The sequence below is a fragment of the Octopus bimaculoides genome, chromosome 1 (genome assembly GCF_001194135.2).
Source record: "Octopus bimaculoides isolate UCB-OBI-ISO-001 chromosome 1, ASM119413v2, whole genome shotgun sequence".
In the NCBI taxonomy this organism is placed as follows: Eukaryota; Metazoa; Mollusca; class Cephalopoda; order Octopoda; family Octopodidae; genus Octopus; species Octopus bimaculoides.
The window spans coordinates 107,287,130-107,302,810 of NC_068981.1; the positions used below are offsets into that span (position 1 = coordinate 107,287,130).

A 15,681-nucleotide genomic window follows, 5' to 3' on the forward strand; every position below is an offset into this window, starting at 1 on the left:
TATATATATATATATATATATATATATATATATATATATACACACACACACATGCATATAAATATATATACAATTATATATATAAAAAACCTATACATACAAATGCATGTATACATACACAGACATCCATGCACACATGCATATGCATTCATACATAGAATTATGTATATACAAATATATACACATACTTTTTTTGTAATATTGGTCTCGAAGCACATATAAAGCTATATATATAGCATGTAAAAATTGGACTGAAAAATCCTTTTGGATACAAAAAGTTTAAAGCTGTCTCTGGGACTCAAACCACAGGCAGCTCTCAACTTTTTCTATTCAAAAAGTTTTTTCAGTCCAATATTTAGATGGCTTTATTCATAGCTCTATCTGTGCTTTAAGGCCAATATTACCAAAAAAAATCACATTCGCTTGAAAGTTTATTAAATCCTAAATACACACATAAACTTAACTATCTACCTCATAATATATATATATATATGTACAATATAAGCATCTACATATATAATAGATAGATAGATAGAGACTAGTAAGCTTGTATTCACTAAAAGACTTGACACTGGAAAGGTGGATAAATAATTCTATTTAGTAGAATTTGTTTTACATTTCCAGAACCCAATGTTTCATACTGGCAGTTGTCAACATAACACACATGCACATGTATGTGTGTGTGTATGATATATCTAAAACATGACTAAGTTCCAGTTCAGTATTTAATATTAGGGAGATTTTGTGTGAAGCTGAGACAGTCTGGAAGTGTTGATAAAAAATAAAATTGGAACACCGTCAAAAAATGGTTATATGGGAACAGTTTTCAACATTATATATATATACAATACACACCCATGAATATATATATGTATACATATACACATGTGTGTAAATATATAAGTATTTTTGTATAAACATGTATAAAGGACACGGAAACACATAATTGTATATTTCATCTGCATATACACTCACGAAATATATATATATATATATTTCTATATTGCTTGCATATCACCATTTGAAGTCCATGTTCCATGCTGGCATGCTTGGATAGTTTGACATATATATATATATATATATATATGAATATGAATATATATATATATATGAATATACATATATATATATATGAATATACATATATATATATATGAATATACATATATATATATGAATATATATATATAAACATATATATATATGAATATATATACACACACACACACTAGTGTATATGTATATACATATGTGTGTATATAAATATGCATGTGTGTATGTTTATTAATTTGTATGTATGTACATACATGTGTTTGTATATCTATATATACTGAGAGAAAGAGAGATACTTATATGTGTACACAATTATATATATATGCATGCACACATAAACACACAGTCACATATAAATACATATAATATCACACAAATATAAATGCACACACACACACACACACACACACGCTCATTTATAATTTGCTGTTTTTGTCATAATAAAACAGACATGCTGAATGTTATCTAGTCTTAGAAGTCTGTGTGTAAAATTTACAGGATTAAAAAGTTACTTCTCAATATACTTTTGAATACAGTCCACCATAGTATATCTTACAATTATCTTATGGTCAAGTTTTTTAATCTTATTTACGTTACACATATGCACATGTGTGCATGTATGAGAAATAACATTTATATATATAAGTAAAATCTGTGTCTGAGAAAACTTTTGGTAGTGTATGTTAGTGAAAATTACTGATGTTCATAAGTTTGGATAATTTCATATGCTGTGGGGAGAAGAAGAATTTGACATCTTAGAACTGGACTTCATCTGAGAGAAATAAATTAAAAACGCTTTAGTTTTACTCACAATGAACAAATCTAAACCTGCAGATTTCTTTTTTCCACATGACATATGTACTTAGTTTAAATTATGAACTTTACTGGAACAGCATGTCAGTGTGTGTATATACACACACATACAAACAACCATATATAGTTTAGATTAATCCAACTAGAAAGATAGTAACTGATATAGTAGCCTTACAGTTCTTCACACATGAAGCTGTTAGATGACTCTTTACTGGTTGTCTCCCCATTTACTACTATGAGAAGCTTGGAGTATTGATGCTGTGAAGTTTTACAGTTCTAACATATCACACATACACACACAAAACACTCGGTAAGTCACAATAAATAATTCAGTATGAATAAAGACTGAGCTGTCATGGTAATGAAATGGTTTTTTTTTTTTTAGCAATGAGTAGTTGTCATTGAATCACTATAACATCATTACTGGAATTAAGGTATAAAGAGAGTCCTGTGTGAATTCTACACAGGGTAGCAACAACACTGCATTTACTATAGGGATTAAATCTGTTTGTGTGAAAAAATAAATACTGAATATTTCCTGTGCATGAGCTGTTTGTGAATTTCGTATTTAACCATCTGAAATGACATGTAAACAATTGGAATAACTGGAATACTTGTGGCATCATATACACTGATGAATTGTGCCACAATCACATGCACACTATATGACATGCTCTGGGAATAAAGAAAAGTAAAAAGAGGTAAAACAAGTAACATATAGTGATTACACAACCAGTTAAAATAGACTATAGTTGCCAAATGAAAGTTTTAAGTAAAAGCAATGCTAATAACTAATTATGCAGATAGTTGATGAGATTAATAAAACAAATGTTTTTCATATGTTTATTCTATGAAGATAAAAAACAAAGTATTACTTTAAAAAAAAAGTGAAACAATGAGATTTAATAAAAAATCAACTGTTTTGGCTCACTGGATTAGACAAATGCAGCAGTAACACTAGAATTATTTTCTTTTTGATAATTTCTTTGGATATATTTGAAGAATGCAGCTGTTTTAAGCTGTTTTATTATTATTATTGTCAAATATTCAAAAGTAATTATCATACATAATGAATTTATTAATATCACATCTTTCTCTTGTGATGACTAATTCAAAATGTGATCATTAAAAGATGTTAATTTGGCTTTATATAACACTGCAATTATGTAGAAAGTATCCCAGAAATAAAAGAGAAAATGTCAATATCACATTTAAGAGATTTTAACTAAATGCAATTTTAAGTCATTTTATCTGGTTGCAAATGAACAGTAAAATTCATACATTTTTAAAAATATTTTTTTGTTTTTAAATAAACAATACTTATAATACAAGTCAAAGAAAAACAAAACAATATTATTCTAGAATAAGCAGGTTTTAAATAACTAGAGGAACAGTTATCTAAAATAACAATAATTCGTTCAACCTGGCATAAAAGCCATAGGCAAGTAGAGTTAGGTGTCTTGCCTTGATACACAATGTAATGTTTGAAGTGAGATACAAATTAATGAATAACGCATGAATCAAAGAAAATTTGTATCTTATCTGTTCAACCATTGCATCTCACATCTGAAAACAACAAAATATTGGGGTAACAGTAAAATGTTTACTGTAATCCAATAAAAAGAAATTAAGCTAGATTATTAATTATCTAAATTCCAGTATGTTCAACAACTTATTTTCACTTTCGAAAAAAGTTAACTGAAACATTTCAAGTTAAGTTAATAATTATATTTAAATAAATCAAAATACATTTTTAAAATTAAATGGGTAGATTTTTTCAGTTTCAATAAACTATTTAAAAAATATATTTTGTGAAAAGTTCTAAGCTTGTCTGATTTAAAATTAGCAACATAGTTGTTAAATTTCCCAACTGGGAAATATATGATCAGTTCATGAAATTTGTAATCAGTTAAGAGATACGTATAATTGCATTTAATAACAATTTAAAAGATGTAAGGCTGATGTGAAAATTAAAATTACTTGATAAATCTTATGCAAAAAAATATGTACATATAAAACATATGCAAAATTAAAAAAAAAAATCAAAATATGTCTTACATAGGCACAAGCCACATATATATGGGAGAAGGGATGTTGTGATGTTGATGCTTTTCTCAAAGACATAATATCAAATGGTGTCAACCAAAAATTTTAACTAAATTGAGGGCTTAGTTTGCCAGGAGCTTATCTCTTACTCTATAACACTCATCCAAATTTTAAATATTGATTTCCTACTTAGACACACAGCCACAAATTTGTAGAGGAAAAGAATGAGATTGTGAGATGTACATGCTTTTCTCAAGGACATTTGCAGCTTCAGATGAGAACTGAAACCAGCTGTCGACTTGGCTAATAATAAACTGTGAATAATAAAGGAACATAAGTTACCTTTTTATCTTATGCTGAGTATTGCTATAAAAATTAACATGAAAATTTTAAATGTAGATACTGAACTAGTTTAATTTCATGTGATAATTTAATGATATGTAATTGTATAAAAAAAGAAATACTGACAGGATTTCCACCAAGTCGAAAAACTGATACATCCTTCGTGTCCAACTGTCTCCATGTATAATGGACGGTTACTAGAGCTAGTAGACATTTTATCTGCACGGCACTGACTTTCTATACTTAACTGAGATTAAACAAGAAATAGTTAACACATTTCTAGATGATACAAAATTAAAATGATGGGATAATAAAAACTAACAAATTACAGTGACTTCCCAGGAAAGCAATCACTCACAGAATGGTGGAATTCATAACAATGTTTAAAAAAAAAATAGTTTTTACAAATATGTTTTATAATCAGATATTTTAAAAGCTTACATACACATGCACAAAATATTGGATGGGTTAAATGTAAAGCATATATAAGTTTTTCCTAGAAAAAATGATTTTTAAAGTTAAAATGACATACAAAATACTTCATTAGAAAGCACTGTTTTCCATCAATATATTATTGAAAATTTTCAATTATTTTCCTTTTTTTTTTTTTTTTTTTTTTTTTTTTTTTTTTTTTTTTTTTTGTATGAAGAAAACTAAAAAATACAACTTTCATTAAATAATGAAGGCTGGTTATTAGCAACTTAAATTTGCACTTTCTTAATTTTGATATTCAATCCACTGAGGTCATGAGTTTTAATGAAAATTTTATCACTGCAAACAGTGGAATGGAATAAATTGGAGATAGATTTTTTTTTTTTTTTAAACCATGAGAAAATAAACTTGTTAGGAAGAGTAAAAACTTTCAATTAATTTGTATATAAAATTTAAATAAAAAATAGTTTTATCCCCCATCCTGAAATTCACCAATTGAACAACAAAAAAATAACAAAAAATGGGGGAGAGAGGGAGTAAGAAACAAAAAAGAAATTAAAAAATTCAGAGGAAAAGATATAAAATACTATATAATTTGTTATGTACTAGAAAGAATCCGTAATTGCCAGTTTTTTGTTTTTTGTTTGATTTCTTGCAAACTTATAAAAACTTAGTAATTAGAACAACATATTTTATTAATACTGTGGTAAAAAAAAAAAATGATTCAATTCATAATTAAATGAAAACATTTTTTTTCAATTAGATTGTAGATCTGGCCTCTCAAGAGGTTTGTATATGCAACAAATATGTTATTGTGGTGTACAAAGACAAAATCATTGGGTAGTAAAGAATGGGATGGGTGTTTGTATCATAATATGTAATCTGTTATCAACTATCACTTAAATAAACACACAAGCGAAGCAGAAAGAGGGCTGTCAACAGAACGAAATAAGATGGAAGATTGGCTGAACCACTACATTTCTTATCATCTTCCTGCAAAATAAAAAAGAGAAGATATAGAACAGTGAAACTATATTCTTGGCAAAATGAAATAAATTTAGATTGACACACTGCTTTTTAGAAGCCATTAAAATAAAGACTAAGATTAATATTAGACTACCCCAGCCACCTTTCATACTTGTAGATTTTTTCTCCAAACAACAAGTGCATAAAACTACATGCAATTTATCTACAATATCTTGGTCTGGGCTTGAAATTTTACTCATTTACCAGTGTGAGTTAATGTATGCTGTATGTAGAGTGGGTTGGTCATGTCACTACTCAGTCTATATGAACATCACCGTTGTTGATGAAATCACACACACACAAACAAAAACGACAAGAAGAATTCAATTCTGCTAAAAGATATTCTTGCTGTGATATTCAACTTCATGAATTTATATATACATGCCTTCTTCATACTCTACTAAACTTAATTTCTATTAGATGCTGCATATACTGTCAGTTATTCAATGAAACTAGGAGGCAAAAAAAAGGAAGACTAATTTATTATTCATTAAGCACTCAACTTTCTCAGATAAAATGTTTGATAATTAGGCTATTATGTATGATGTGTATCATTATCATCATCATCATAATTTAATGTCAGTGTTCCATGCTAGCATGGGTGGGACGGTACCACAAGAACCAGCCAGGCCTAAGCCTGCACCAGTCTTCTGTGACTGCTTTGGCAGAATTTTTACAGCTAGATGTCCTTCCTAACACCAACCACTTAGCAGAGTGGACTTAGTGCTTTTTATGTGGCACAAGCACAGGTGAGGTCAGTTTTAGCTGGATGTCCTTCCGAACACCAACCACTTTACAGTGCGGACTGGGTGCTTTTAAGTGGCATCTGCACTGACAGGGTTACCAAGTACTTGCAAGACAAAAACTTTTAAGAGAGGAAGAGTTATTGGGGGAGATGATTATGAAAAGATTATAGTGAGACAAATATAGGCATCTTACTGAAGAAGAAGTACAACTGAATTTAGAATAATCTGTGAGAAATCAAAATAATACTAAGACTGATTCAGAGAAAGTTGCATATGTTAAAGAAGTTAGATCAAAAGAAATAATTAAATATAATTGCATTTGATGTTTTAAAAGGGAGAATTATTAGAACATCAAACAAAATGCTTTACAGTATATGTTCTGGCTTTTTACATTCTAAGTTAAATCCTGCTGTGCTTAAACTCTACCTTTCATCTTTCATGGGGAAAGGCTCAATAAAATAAAACACAGTTAAATTCTAGATGCAGACTTCTCTCTCTTCTGCTTGTCATATCTTAAATATTTCATCAAGTCAAGAGTGGGAGGATCAAGAGGGAATGCTCCTAACATTAGGGGTACCTAAAAACATTAGCAAGAAGCATAGTGCATGCTGATACCAAGTCATACCTGATTGTGACAGCTGTATTTTTAGATATATATAGTGACATTGTTCTAAAATTGCTGAACAGTTCCTGCACTAATTTTTATTATTCAATTATTTCAAACCCAAACTGATGTGTCAATAGCATTCAATTTAACTGATGTGTAAAGTAATGATATACTTGTAAAAATATTTTTTATGGTGCTGTTACACAGTGATGATAAATTCTACAAATTTAACTGATTTCAATAAATTACTATAACTAAATATACAACACAAATTTTTGATCAATGGAAGAGAAAATAAATAAAAGAAATGAACTTACTCTTGCATCATATTTGTAGCATTCTCCAGGGCGTTTTCTATACCTTGGCTGTGACTCACAGAAATTTGGCTTCACTGTTAATATAAGATAAAATGTTAATATTCACATATGTAGGTACAGGAACATAATGAACTTAATCATTAAATATGCATGAATAGTAAGAAAGAGAGCAAAATTCATAAGGGGAACACATTCAGAATATAATAGTAGTGAGAATAATAGTGAAACTTGATTCTGCTTGAGAATTACATTAAAGATGCAAGTGTTACAAGGAATGTAACATCCTTATTCACCTTATTCGGTGAACGGAGAGTATAGTTGAATGAACAACTGAATACTTAGTGGAATTGACAGACATCCATTTACTTTCAGCATGTATATGTATGTACATACATACATACATACACACACATACAAGCAAGTCACAAAACTAAGTTGCATGGAGCTGATTCAAGCTGTTTTAAATAATAATATTGGTTTAAAATTTTGGCACAAAGCCAGCAATTTCAAGAGAGGGAGAAAGTTGATTACATCAACTCCAGTACTCAACTGGTACTTACTTATTTTATTGACCTCAAAAGGATGAAAGGCAAAACTGACCTTGGCAGTATTTGAACTCAGAATGTCAAGACGGACAAAATGCTGTCAAGCATTTCATTCAGCATGCTGACAATTCTGCCAGCTCACTGCCTTAATAATAATAATAGTATTATATATATATATATATATATATATATATATATATATTTGTGTGTGTGTATGTGTGTGTAAAGGAATGAGTATGTACATATTGGTATATAAGAATATGTATATGTGTGCGTATGTATATGTGTATGTGAAGGTTTGACAGGCAGATGTCCAAACAGACAGATACAAGAATGAGGCACTTAGTTTCTTTGAATGATGAAATGGTGCTATGTAAATTACTTGAGTTGACTTAGAATTATTTTAATAATTTTCAATACATGTATTACTATTATTGGTATATCAATTATTACTATTCTTTATTACAATTCACGAAATACTGTTTGGTAAGATCAATAATGATGTTTTATTTCAACAACCATAGGCTAAACATGTACATTGTTGTGACAATACATATTGCATATTATACCACAAAATGAAATATAAGAGGAACCAACATAAATATCTGGAATGCCTACCTTCTTCAGGCTCTTGATTAATTTCTGTATATGAGCATTCATTACACTCAAGTTCAGTAACTACAAGTACCAAGTTACTATACATCAAACGAACAACTCTAAACTCCCTATAATTTAGAAAAGAAAATAACAATGCAATGACCTTGGCAGACAACAAAATAATAATAATCTTTTCTACTGTGGGTATAAGACCTAAAACTTTTGGAGGAAGGGTCAAGTCAATTACATTGACCCAGTACTCAACTGGTACATATTTTATCTGAAAGGATGAAAGGCAAAGTTGACCTCAGCAGAATTTAAACTCAGAACATAAAGCTGAAAGGAATGCCACTAAGCATTTTATCCAGTGTGCTAACAATTCTACCTGCTTGCCACTTTAATAATAATAATAATAATAATAATAATAATAATAATAATAGTCCTTTCTACTATAGGCACAAGACTTGAAAATTTCATCAATCCCAAAAGGATGAAAGGCAAATTAGTGGGAATTTGAACTCAGAATGCAAAAACCAACGAAATGCTGCTAAGTATTTTGCCTGGCGTGCTAACGATTCTGCCAGCTTGCAACCTTCTAACACGACAAGAAGTGCCATCAAACTTTTGCACATCACAAAAACAATTTGTGCATAGAAAGACATTCAACTTCCCCAAGGATGCAAAGAAATGCTCATACTGCTAGCCCTGTGGTTTAATTATGATGTTCAGCATGATGTTATTATCTGCCAGTATTGTCTGGAAGGAGTTCAGCATAATAGAATTACAACACCTCAGGAAACTGCCTTGTTGACCTGTGTACGAAACTGGGGCAACATTACAGGAAAAATTACTGCACATTAGATGTTCTGATCACAACATGAAAGCAGTTAGCACTTTGGGCCAAAGTCAGACATATCCATGACTCTGAATAAGCAACCAATTTAGTGACAAGAAGTAACCTAGCAAGCAATGAAATTTTTTATTTAGCGTCAGATTCTGTGGTAGGCAAAGCCTAGCATTACAAGGGCATGAACATGACAGAAAACTTCATATAAAAGAACTTGCCAAAAAATGCAGTGCAGAAGTAAGTCAGTGGCTTAAAAGGTGAAATAATTTCCTATCTGATACCATACAAAATTAAATCCTACAGGCATATGCTCATAACATCCTGCAGGAAGTAAAAAAAAATTAGATGAAGATTCTATGTTTATTTGTATTATATATGATGGCACCACTTATTGCTATGGCATGAAACAAGAATAAAACATTGTCCATTATGTTTCTGAAGTTCTGGATGCATACAAAGATTTTTTTAAATTTTTATAATCCTCCTGGCTGCTCTTTGGAGACACTAAGGTTTTTCTGGGTGAGTTGTGCTGCCTAAATATCTTGCTCAAAATTATGCTGCTTTTCATTTGATGGTGCAAATACCTTGAGTGGAAACATTTCAGGCATACAAAAGAGGTTAAAGACATGTTTCCCGGCACATATTTTGTACATTATGGAAACCACTCTTTGGACTTTGTCCTCCAAGAAGTTGGCTTCTATGCTTGCCATTGTAGTTGATGCACTGAACTTTGTTTACCAATGTGCCATTCTTCTGAGAGAGTCACCAAAAAGAAAAGTGACGCAATGGACAAACCTTTGTTGTGAGAAAGTCATGGTGCAATCCATGCATCCAACTTGTTGGTGCATTAGAGCAACAGCACTGAAACATAGAAAGCAACTATAAGAAGATGAAGGACATTTTGCTGGGGCTTCTGAATGATGCATTGCTAAGAGTAACAACAAAGTTCACTGTCAAATGACTGCTGAAACAATCTGGCAAGCTTCCACTTTGGTATTATGGTGGTTGGGAATGCATGTGGAATATGTGAATCTGTGGCAAGTAGCTTCTAGTGTCCAGACACAACAGCCAGTGACTGCTTGAAGCTGATTGAGAAGTTGAAGAGCTCTCTTTCAAAAATGAGAAGTGAGAAAGTTTTCAAAAACTATTTCAGTGAGATATCCTCTGCTGCCTAACATTTTTCATTCCAAGAATACATCGTTGCATTTCAGACATTACAACTGCTGAAGATGGTGCTCTCGCTGTCATCAATGACTGGCATCAGTAATTTTTCAGCATCATTGATGTCAAAAATTAATTGAATCGCTGCTTTCAGCAAGAGGGAATGCACATATGCTCTGAGTGAGAGTACTTGCAGTTTTGACAGTCAGCTCTTGAGATGTTTGAGCTTGCAAATGCATACGTACCTTCATTTTACTAGCCCTCACTCATCACAAATCAAACTTACTGGCCTGTAGACAGAAAAAGAAACTTTGCCCAAATAATTGCCTGACATTGTTGAAAAATGGAGAGCTTTTGACGTTGTTATTCATTCTGGAAAGTGTTGATGTTAATGCAGCTTATTCTGTCTTGTACATATGGAAACGTTTTTCAAATCATTACAAAAAATTTTCTGCTCTCATTCTGGCAATGAAACTTTCCATGAGGATGTGCAAAGCATTTTCATTGCACAAGTTTTTATGCACATGCATTATGGCACAGTGTGTTAGACTATTTACATTTAGTCTGTCATGTTTATATACATGTCAAAACTATTTTGGTAGAATATTCAATGTGTAAATAATTATTTTTTAATCTTCAGATCCTATTTTCTTCACCCATCATTGTGGCTACTAATAAAAGAAAAGTAGATGCTGAGTGTTGTCTTTTCAATGAAGAATGGGGAGAAAAATACTTCTTTAAACAACTGGAAAGCTAGTTGCATGACATGCAAAAATGTGTTGCTATTTTGAAAGAGTACAATCTTCAGCATCACCACGAAGCAAATCATCTGTCAACATATTCAAAGTTTTCTGGAAAGTTGCGTTCTGAGAAATTTAAGTTAATGAAATGTAGTTTGGAATCTCAAAAGAATCTCTTCACAAGAATGTTTGCTGAAAATGAATCTGAAACTTGTGCAAGTTACAAAATAGGGCATAAGATGGTAGAGCAGGGGAACCATTAACTGACGGCAACTTCATCAAAGAGTGTATGATGGAAGCAGCAAATGACTTGAGTCCTGATAAAGCCAAATTGTTTGGAAGTATCAAGCTTTTTAACAAGTTCAGTTGTGTGGCGAATAGAAGAACCTGGAGAGAACATAGTGCTACTGAGAGTGACATTCTGTTCCAGAATCCATTTAATTGTAACCTTGATGATATGCCTTTTAAACTACAGTTGGAGCTCATTGATTTGCAAGCAAATGACTTGTTGAAAGAGAAGCACAGAAAGAGAAAACTTGTTCAATTTTATCACTGCTTACCAGATGAGTTTTCACATTTGAAGAAATTTGCCTCTGGTGTGACATCAGTGTTTGGAACAATTTATGTCTGTGAGCAAATATTTTCAAAAGTGAAGTATGTGAGATCAGCTCATCGAATGAAGTTGACTGATGAACATTTGAAAGCAATTCTCTTCATTGGATGCAGCAATTCCAAAGCAAATATTGATGATATCTTAAAAGCTAAACACTAGTTTCACAAATCTCACTAACCTTTTTTGCTGCTTAGCTTGTGAGATCCAGATATGTGCATACTGGGTGTGATATATCTTATTGTTAACATCCCTTTCTTTGATAACTTTCTGGTAAATAAATATGTTGGCTGTCTTTATTTTTTGTGCATTCACTGTATTGAATTAAAAAGAATACTTATCCTGTTTGTGCTTGTCATTCTCTCAGTTATCTGGCCTGCAGTGAAAAAAGTTTGGTGACCCCTGTCAAAAGTTACTAATATTCAAGGTATATGGTTAGGATGTTGGGCTCATAATCATTAGCTCACAACTTTAATTCTTGGATTGGGCAGCACATTGTATCCATGAGCAAGGTACTTCATTTCACACTGCTCCACTCCTTTCAGCATAAAATGAATACTAGTAGCAACTGGTATTCACTTGTATTGAGAGTACAAGAACCCCTAACTTCTTGAATAAGATGCCAGTCTCAAATATAAATAAATACTAGTGGCAGCTGGTATTCATTTCCAATTGAGAGGATTACAATAGACTGGCATCCTGTTCAAGAGGTGGAGATCTTTTATTTTCAACTTTCCAAGGTCAAGTGCAGAATGTTGCTGCATCCATAATTTGTTGGTATTTCCTTGGGCCATCTTTGACAATCCTCCAAGAAGTATCCTAATCAGTCCCTCCACGAGATACTTCCTCACCTAGACACCCAGAAAATCTGTATATGCTTTAAGTCTCATGAGCCTGAAGGTTTGAGCTAGACTTTTATATAGATAATCAAACTGAATTTATTCCATTTATGCAAAATCACAAACATTATGTTAACTTTCCACCCCTACAAGATGAAGACTTTATATATGAACATAATTTACCTAGAACAATTTTCACATGGAACTATACCACTCATGGAGTTAAATGTACTACTTGGCCAATAATATTGTATTCGGTTCATTATACAGCTTTCTGATTCACTTTCCTCTTCTGCATAAGCTAAAAATATAACAAAAAAGTAAATACAAAAAATGTTCATAGGAAGCAAACACAAATGTAGTTTTGTCAAGTAAATATACTTTTAAAAGATTACGTACATTAGGAAAATACATGGTGGTTATCTCACACAGGGAAAAATTTCACAGAAATATAATTTAGAAATACTCTACAACTATATTTTAATAAAAAAAATATTTGATGACATAAAAATATTCGGTGACATACTGACATGGCCGGAAATGCAAACACTAAAATTGATATTTCTTGTCACCAAAATTGATATTTCTTTTCATATTTAGAATTGATTGTATATTTTGATAAATTGCTTTAAAAAGTGGCTGACAAATTTTAGTTTGTTTACAAATGTTGATTCATTCAGATCTGTTATGTTCAAGCCATCCAGAAGATGGCTCAAGTTGCACTTCATAAAATGCATATACAAAATAAATAAATATAGAGCAGTAAATAAACTTTTGCAGTTATTTTTCAAAATATTGTACAAATTTATATGATTACTAACAACTTGGAACACTCTTAAATTCAATCTTATATCATCATTTAACATCACTGTTCCATGCTGATTGTATAGTTTGACAGGAACTGATGTATCTATGGACTGTATCAAGCTCCAATGTCTACCTTGCATGCTTTTTATGGCTGGATGCCCTTTCTAATGCCAACCCCTTTACAGTATGGAATGAATGCTTTATTCATGCCACCTGCGCTATTGAAGTTACCATCCAGTTTGCAGGACTACCAGCTCTGTGGTTAAGCTATAATCCGATTATAATATTTAAATCTGCAGCAATTTAATTAGCCTTCAAATAATTATTTCTGTTTCATTGATACATCTTTTACATTGTATGTGAAATTAAAATCTGTAAACAGAAGGAGGCAATGGAAACATCCTACTCCAAAGTATCCCCTCATGTTCAATCATATAAAGACAACATGCTCCCTGGCACTGTCACAAAAAACCAAAACTTCAGTGGATTCTGAAATATTAACAACACTATAGATCTCTAAAAAAATATTCTATCTTAATAATTTCCCTATTAATTGATATAATCATAGTACATGCCTGGTTTGTATAAAACCTGCTGTACACAGGAATCAAATTTACTATTGTGATATGAAAACTGAAAACAAAATGTTTTACCCAGTGAAAATTTTTTATTAAAAATTTTAGAAGATTGCATGAATTTCTAATTGTATTGATTTGAAGAAAAAGAACACACAATTTTTGACTTTTTTAATTGTTTGAATTTTAGTTAAGTGAAAGTAGATCAAATCTAAAAACATTCTAAACACATGGAAACTAAACTAGACATCGTAGGAAGGAGTAGAAGGATTATTACATACCAAAATTGACAGGCTCTGAGAAAAACCAACTGCAAAAAATATGAATTATAAATTTTAAATAAATAAAAAGAAACTGTCTTCAGTTTAGAAAAAAATTGTGTGGGAGAGAAAGAGAGAGAGAGAGAGAGAGAGAGAGAGAGAGAGAGAGAGAGAGAGAGAGAGAGAGAGAGAGAGAGAGAGAGAGAGAAAGAGGGAGAGAGAGAGAGAGAGAGAGTCACATATGTATGTCTGTCTTAAAACATTGTTTGCATATATGTAAATAGCATAAGAAGTATGTTTCTCAAATAACTATAATTTCTTACACATCTCTTCTTTATGAAGATATAAGGTGTTACAAAATGCTGAAACACACAAAAACGTTTCTCACATTATATGTTTACACAACTCTTGTTAGTCATGTGGCCTGATTGATCACATCCCTATCATTTCTGTGCTAAACATAGTTGTGAAGTAAGAATTGGGTATTGAATGTGTTAATATTAAATACCCGTGACAGAAAATAAATTCACACTCTTTTGTACTAAGCCATTCTTCCCCAAGTCTTTCTACAAAATGTGCAACTGTTATTTAAGTGAACTTAAACTATATCCAAATTTTGTAAAATTGCTATCAGGAAAGAAAGGTAATTTTGGTTTTCATTGCAATAATCACATAACTTCTACCTGATCTCCTTGTTTCAGAAGCCACTGTTGATGAATCAGTGATAGCTGTTGAAACAAAGTGGAAGTAGACTGAGAACTAAGCCCTTTGGAAACTATAATTTAGTTTCTACAATACCTTTTCCACTATTATAAATGAAATGTGCTAAGCACTTTTTTGTTTCAAATTTTGTAGTAGATTAAATAAAGATTTATAGTTGCAGTTCTAGATGTTTACAAAGGAGAAGGGTAAAGACCCTTGTTGTTCATAAATGACCATGGGGTTGCACCTAGAAAGTTCCCCTCTGAGATACAAGTCTGGGAAAATTTGTTATGGAAGACCAGCAGCCGCCCATGCATACTAGTCTTTCCACTCCATGCCATTGATGTTATGCAAGGGAAAGGCAAGTACAGCTTGGTACCAGTGATGTCACAACTCATTTCTGCAGCTGAGTAAGCTAGAGCAATGTGAAATAATGTGTCTTGCTCAAGAGCACAACACACAGCTTGGTCTGGGAATTGAACTAGATATGCTTACATTGAATTTAATTTCAGAAATATCTCCACATTTATCAACCATATCAACATCACCATCAAATGCCCAGTCTGAGGATAACTCAATATCTTAATGCACCCTGTGACTACTTCCCCCCCCCCCC

The 15,681-nt window shown here is 31.6% G+C and overlaps 1 protein-coding gene across 6 annotated transcripts in view; it reads right to left on the reverse strand.

The window, feature by feature from the left end:
- Positions 1–2,222: 2,222 nt before the first annotated feature.
- LOC106868291 (voltage-dependent calcium channel subunit alpha-2/delta-2) overlaps positions 2,223–15,681 on the reverse strand; it is a 207,694-nt gene continuing 194,235 nt past the window's right edge. For all 6 annotated transcript variants that reach the window (XM_052969102.1, XM_052969096.1, XM_052969095.1 and 3 more), the window contains 5 exons: positions 14,385–14,413; positions 12,905–13,022; positions 8,546–8,652; positions 7,383–7,456; positions 2,223–5,679 (listed from right to left, as the gene is read on the reverse strand). In XM_052969102.1, the coding sequence (XP_052825062.1) occupies positions 5,575–5,679; positions 7,383–7,456; positions 8,546–8,652; positions 12,905–13,022; positions 14,385–14,413 (433 nt within the window). In that variant the 3' untranslated portion in view covers positions 2,223–5,574. The remainder of the gene's footprint in view (positions 5,680–7,382; positions 7,457–8,545; positions 8,653–12,904; positions 13,023–14,384; positions 14,414–15,681) is intronic.